Source organism: Psammomys obesus, unplaced genomic scaffold (assembly GCF_907164565.1).
Source record: "Psammomys obesus unplaced genomic scaffold, mPsaObe1.curated_primary_1811, whole genome shotgun sequence".
Lineage (NCBI taxonomy): Eukaryota > Metazoa > Chordata > Mammalia > Rodentia > Muridae > Psammomys > Psammomys obesus.
This window is the reverse complement of record NW_026592118.1, coordinates 26,369,473-26,376,843: the sequence shown is the minus strand read 5'-3', so window position 1 is coordinate 26,376,843 and position 7,371 is coordinate 26,369,473. Positions and strand designations below refer to the sequence as shown.

Sequence of the window (7,371 nt, the reverse complement as noted above, 5' to 3'; positions counted from 1 at the left end):
TGTGTGTGTGTGTGTGTGTGTGTGTGTGTGTGTGTGTGTGTGTGTGTTGCCTAAATTTTGAATTTGTTATAACATGGTTACAAGCAAAAGACACTTTCAGAATTTAAAATTTTTGTTCAAATTCTTTTCTTAGATCAAATAAGTATATGCCAATGGGTTACTATGACATAATTAGCTAACTTCACAGTTGAAAGCAGTTGGTAGAGATATTGAGTGTATGCCCAATTCTGCCTGCTCTCGGATCTTAATACTGGCTTAAATGGACCACCTTTCAAGCTGTGTTTTTAGATTCCCATGGGGGAAAAATTTTATTTTAGAGCACATACATTGTACAAATATTTTAGCTATTATTACTAATTTCAAAATTGGAAATGGTTAAGTTCTGCCAACCACCATCCAATGTGCTTTATATTTATTTCCAAACTATAAGGCAGAAACTTAAGTTTGTCTCAATTTGATAGCTAAAATGAATAAATAACATAGAAGACACATACCAAGTAACTTAACAAAAGTCACGAATTAAAGTGCTTGAATACTGACTTCATTCTCATGGAAATTTTATGAAGTTAAATAAGCACAAGTTCATTTAAGTCAAAATGTTGGCCCTCCGTCAGATAAATTCTAAACACAGATATTTTTGTGTGATTTCAGAAAGAAAAGGCAAGGAAGAAAAGACAAGAAAAAAGGTTGCTTAATACGGTTTTGACATAAAAGAAAACATGAGTTCAACTTGTGGCTCAGCCTTTACTGAAAATATCTGAAAGTGGTACATAGTCATGAATTCAAGCAAAGGAGACAGGTGACTTCTCTGTTAGAAGGCATGTCTTCATGATTATAGTTGACACATGAAAAATGCATCAGACTGTGAGCTCTATAATAGGATTCATATGTACTTAAAAGTATCTTCAAAATGCGCATGACTGACTAGGGTAGGCATTAATAAAAAGGGAAGGTGTAACTGATCATTTCCTTATTTAGGAAATTCCCATTTTGGAAACTTCAGGGTTTCCATTATTTCTAGACCAATGTCTCTCATTTATGAATATATACATTGCTAATTATACAAAAAGGAAGTTGTAGGATTTGGATGTGTTTAAGATACATATATATGCATGTATATAATCTACTTATATTAGGTGATTTAGACAAACATTCAACTCAGAATAAAATTACGAGACCTATAATTCAGGGACCATAATATATGCAATCGACACTTGAAAGGGACACACACAGTACCGCTTTTCAGTTCTTCTTGATTTTTAACTATATGGTGCCCAGGGAGAAATACAGACTTCTAACCCACTCTAATTTTCAAGAGAGTGATGATGACATATATACCATAGATATATTTTATACCTTTGTGTATAGCTATATATACAGCTATAATTAGTTACTGGATATATGTATATGAAGACACACTGAAATTATTCTAAAGTAGAAATAATATCCAGATTACATAAAAATAACTAAGAAACAATTGAAGAATATGTTTATATTGCTGTGAGAACATTATTTTATTGAATTTAAATATGGTGATAGAGCTTTAAGTTTTTTGTAATAAATCTGTTAATCATTGGGACAAAGATTTAGATATTTGGTGGCTAAAAAGAACTATAATATACAGGTAATATATCTTGAGCACAGTTAGCCATGAGTAACTATTTACCTAACCAACAAATCTGTATGTACACCCAATACTGACTCTTAGAGGCATCAGAAAATGTATTATTTTAAAGTATAGAAAATATAGCGGCTAAACGTCCCAAAATTTAGTAAAATGCATTTAGTTTTAAATAAACTTTTATGTTAAACATTAAAAAATATTTTTTAAATCTATCTTATATTTAGAGGAACATAAGCCATCTCAAATCAATTATTGACATGCTCATTAGAATGAAAACACATTTTTTAAAAAAAATTTATGCAGAACAAAGAGGTAATCATAAGATACTTCTGTGTGTTAACTTTAAAGATAGAAGTAAAATTTCACTCTAGGATTTTCCATTTACTACTCTGTGAGTATTTTTATGAGACAAAATACTCCGTTGCTTTACTTATCCATCAATCATTTCATTTCCTATTTATCTTGAAATTTTCATATAATTATTTAGTATTTTATAAATTAGATCTTTTGAAATTATCTGTGTATGAATGTCTTTTAACCTAATTCTCTTTTGTACTTTGAGGTTAATAATTCTGTTAATGTTCCCATTAAACAGACGTATCTTTTTTTTTTCAGATATTTCAAATTTTATTTTAAGTAAGGTCACACTGTACCCAAATCTGGCTCCAAACTCATAATCTTCCCACTTCCAGGTCTTAAGTGCTGGGGTCACAGGCCTCCATGCTGGGCTGACTCTAAAAGCTGAAAGTATTTTGATTTAGCAAGCTAATTAAAGCCTTGTGTGTTATTTTGTGCCTGGAAAGATTAGTAATAGAATATTAAAGATAAATATTAGAGTTTATCAGGTTTTCAACATTCTTATAGTTCCAAGAAGGAACTGAGGTCCAGAGCATAAATTTGGCTTTGATTAACGAAGTAAACAGACGTATCTTAAACATAAAAAAATGTGTATAATTTTTAAAATATATGTAGACTTAATTTAATTATGTTATATCTTAGACCACAGATCTATGTTATACAGATAGAATTATAGCAAAAATTAAAAATAAAATTCATTCAGCTCACAAGTAATTGTCACCTTATTCCTTTCTACAATAGAATGCAAAGTATACTTACTCAATACTTTTACTTTATTGAATATTAAGACCATGTCCAACTTTAATAGCTCTATTAACAGCAAATGCATAGAATAAATTGAAAGACATGGGTTAAAGGAATAAGAATAAACATTAAGCACTGGAAAACTTAGTGAATGTTAGTTGTCAACTGACTTCCCAGTCTATAGTTCTAAGTAAATGGAATCTTGAGAAGTTAAAATAATAGGTAACAACCAATTTTAGATTTTGCTAGACACTAATTTGAAAATACATTATCATAGTAGATACCTATTTCAAAACTATAAATTATAGTGTTTAATGATTATATGATCAATGAGTTTAATATTTATATTGAAGGCATATTAATAAGCTAATCCCAACCTGGACTAAGAGCTATTGTTTTAATATGAAAATATGTAGATATCCACATTATTTTTTAATTTGATGCTTTGCAACCTGTTGGTCAAAAGGCATGCAGACATTCCTGGAGACCAGTGAGTTATTCAAACACAGAGAGTCTGGGGTCTAAGACGTAGTTGTTATTTTGCTTTAGAGAGAAAGACATCATGCCATGGAAAGAGAATTTAAACCAAATGAAGAATTATCTCAATAACAAAACATTATCAGTTTCCCACACAGTTCAGTTCATATAAAAGAGTACTTAAACATTGAAAAAGACACGAATTTCATGGTAAAATATAAAACTGATTAAAAAAAAAAAGGAGGGAAAAAAAGAAAATTTGTTTGTGGAGTACATATTAAAACAGCATTTCTAAATAGCTCATACATCATTTTGGTGAGCGTCCTTCAGTGAGTCAAACTGAAGAGACTTGAAACAAAAAAAGTAAATAAACTAACACATTGATGGAATCAGCCAACTGAACTATAAAATAGTATACCATAGGTGTGCACCTATACCCTGGACAACCAGCACAACCATGTAGATGGATGGAAGGCTGGTGTTCGCCATCTACATTTACACACTCAGAATCTGTGAGGTCAGCCAAGCTTTGGAGACACAAGCAACCAGAGAAAGAGACGCAAGGATATTCTTAACCAAATGACAGAAACTTCTTCTTTAAACACCAGAGGTTTTAATTGAATGTCTTATTCCAGTCTCTTTGAATAGAATTAAACTGTGTAAGAATGATGAGATGTCTCTTTTGGCCCCAGGTATTAAGATATATATATACCAGAGCACAGTAATCCAACTCAGGAAGGCTATAGAGACAGCCACAGAGATTATCAACACACTAAGAAAACTGGAACATTCTAGGTTTACAAGACAGCATGTGCTTAAGGAGGAACTGGGAGGATTTGTTTGCCCTGAGGAAAATGCTCCTGACATGGGGAGCTGTTGGACACTGTAATGGTTTGCTGAGGCTGCAGAAATGCCAATCCTTAAAATCTTTAAAGCAGGCAAGATTCAGACCCACTGCTCAGGCTGACTGGGGCTGTATTTTTCAGTCAGCTGGAACTGCCAAGTCCCTTTCTAGCCCTGAGAGTTTAATTGTAACTGTTAATGCAAACAGTGCTTTTCATGTAGAATTTCTGGTTCCCTCCATTTAGCTGAGGGTGTTACAACACGGATTTTTAAAGTACTCGAAAATATGAAGGAAGAGTTTGTCATTGGGAAACTTGGTGATGTATCTGAGTACATATACCTCCAGATTCCAGATTCCTTATGCAAATCATAGATGCTGTTTCACCAAAGGTATTTATAATATATAACAGTTGTAAATAATTCACACTAATGGAGCATTAAGCTGTAGTAGAAAGTATGAAGTACAAAATACTCAGGCAAATTAAGTCCTTCCTCTCTATGTTATGCAGACTAAAAAATATTCTCAACAACAGAATAGAAAAGTTTTTTATTAAGTTTGGATACTTGGTCACTTACTGTGCTCTAAACTGATTATATATGTATATATGCTCAAATTATGTATGTATGCATGCATACACACATACATATATACATTTCCTTTAAACTCATTTGAACCCTTAAACATTAGTTAGTTATAGTACCCATTAATCAATTTATAAATATAGTAAAGCCTTTGATTCTCAACAATAGGAATTGAACAGTCTACTAAGTTAAATAAAAACACTCAAATTGAAGGTTAAGGCATTTTTATGTAACATAACAAACAAGCCAATTTGGATTTCCACAAAGGAAACTTCATTTGCTTCCCTCTAAAGAATCTAATTGAGTCTTGGACTTCAGAACGCTTTGAAAAACAACACCTTTTCATTTTGCCAAGACAAACCCCTTGAGCTTATTTTCTCACAAAGCAGCTGTAAAATCATTAAACTAACCTGAAAGTATGACTTCACAGAAGCACATTATAAAGCGTCACTCAAACTTTCTACGCTACCCAAATCGGCAGATTCCTAAGTGGACCCTCCAGGAGCATCACCCTTCCTCCCTGCAGTTACCTGTGCTCAGTAAATATTTGCATGCATAACACTACAGATGGAAATAACTGGAATGGCAAGAAACACGGAAACACACACCCCTCTGTATAACCGTCTGCAAAGCGTGTCTGCTGACAAAACTAACCACAGCGGCTTACTCCCTAGGAGCCTAACCAGCTCTATCAGGCAGGACAACTCAATGTCTCTTTCTGTGGTCGTTTGGCTTCGACTGTGTGTGTGGATGAGTGTGCGCGCCTATGTGCACATTACCGGAGACGGAGATCCGTTCTTGCGGAGGGGCCCTCTGAAGACTCCCTTAATGCCCCGGTAGTGCCCATTGCTCAGGTGTCTGGAACTGATGACCAGGTAACAAGCCATATGGGTCCGGGCTGGAGGTGCAGACTCAACTCCTCACTGGGCGACCAACAGGCAGGGGAATGCGGGCTGGCTTCTAGCAGCAAGGGCGCCCTCCGCCTCTGGGAAGAGGCCAGCGGCAAGCTGGGGACTGAGAGCCCGCGCTCCCCGGCTGGCTCCCCGACCTCTGCGTGGCTCCCGCTGCCCACAGCGGCTGCTCGGACTGAGGCGGCGACGGCGGCAGCCCGGAACACTTAGGGGACCCGGCGAACCAGTCCACATGCTGCTCTGGCGAGGAGGCGCTCAAAGGCGGGTGGAAGATGTGCTTTTTTAAAGGACAACTTCCTGGGTCCACCAGGGAATCCGAGTCCTCCGCCCCCTTTCCCCCCCTCCTCCCCGCCCTGCGCCGCCGTCGCTCCCCGTGCAGGCGGAGTGGGGTGGGGACACTCAGGTGCAAGTCGGCATCTTAAGTCCCCGGGCTGAGCTGCAGGCTGCAGAACCCGGGATGCAGAGGACGCAGGCTGTGCGGGGAGCGAGGCGTTCCTCGGAGCGCTCCAGAGCTGCCCCCTCTGCAGTGTCCGGGAGAGGGCGAGCGCTAGAGCCTGAAGACGTGTTGACTACGCGCGGGGGACAGTGAGCGCCCAGCTAGAAGCTGTGGGCTCTGTAGGGTTCTTGTAGGGTCTGGGTGCATGGGTGGGCAAGGAGAGATGGCAGCTGCCACACCGGTCTCTCTGCTCCGCCTTCCGGAACCCAACAGCACCAATGTCTCGGTCCTTCTGCCCGGCCTCTGAGTCAACTTTCTAAGGGGTTTAGGGCGCGGGCACCCGGGATGACTGGGAAGCACCCAAGAGTGAGCAGGAAGAGAGTGTTTCCTTTAGTCATTTGCTGCCTGCTCACCTCTAGGGCTCCCTGAATCAAGGCATCCATGGCAGAAGCAACAGCCGCCTGTAGGGGTAAGAGGTTCAGCTCAAACAGAGCCCATTAGATACCCTATGGTGGCTTCCTGGGGCAGAGAAGGGAACTTTCAGGTGGCAGGCTTACGGAAGGTATAGACACCAGTGCGCAGGCATGCACACACCTAGCCATGAAGGTTCACTCAAGAACCTTTCTCTGTCGGTAAGACGCAGATGTTATGGTCTGTAGAAGTCTTTGTGTTTTTGTTTTTAATTTTTAATTTTTTAAATATTAGTTACAGTTTATTAACGTTGTATCCCACTCCCTCATTCCCTCCCAAACCCACCTTCCCTTCCTCATCTCCTCCCTGCCCCTTTCCAAGTCCACTGATAGAGGAAGTCTTTGTTTTTCCAATCCCTAATAACCTTTCTCTTGGAGATCTTCTGGTTACGTGTAAATTAAGCCACCAGGGAACAAACTGGACTGAAAATAAACTTCTGTGCAAAAATATGCACTGAGAAAGAAAGAAAGGAAGGAAGGAAGGAAGGAAGGAAGGAAGGAAGGAAGGAAGGAAGGAAGGAAGGAAGGAAGGAGGAAGGAAAGAAAGAAAGAAAGAAAGAAAGAAAGAAAGAAAGAAAGAAAGAAAGAAAGAAAGAAAGAAAGAAAGAAAGAAAGAAAGAGGAAAGAAAAAAAAGAGGCATCCCCTGTCCTGGGAAGGGCTAATGCCCTCCTCCTGTGCCTGAGGTTAGCTCAAAGGGGCTGTGCAATCCCTCTCTGACCCACTCTGAGATCAGTGCAGGAAGGTATGACTAGGTCTCTTTCAGTGTGCTCACTCAGCTCTGGATTCCTTGAAACACCGCTGCTGTTTTAGCTCCTGGATCTATCTAGGCTTTCTCCCAGAGATCTCTCTCCTGTCACAGTGATTAAACACCCTAAGCTGACATTTATGACCTCTGACACATGACAGAAATATATAAAAATATAAAA

At 38.6% G+C, this 7,371-nt stretch overlaps 1 protein-coding gene across 1 annotated transcript in view; it reads right to left on the bottom strand.

Moving 5' to 3' along the window:
* Znf804b (zinc finger protein 804B) overlaps positions 1–5,514 on the bottom strand; it is a 558,165-nt gene extending 552,651 nt beyond the window's left edge. Inside the window, exon 1 of the mRNA XM_055612521.1 lies at positions 5,407–5,514. Coding sequence (XP_055468496.1) covers positions 5,407–5,514 — 108 coding nt within the window. The remainder of the gene's footprint in view (positions 1–5,406) is intronic.
* Between the last annotated feature and the right edge of the window lie 1,857 nt (positions 5,515–7,371).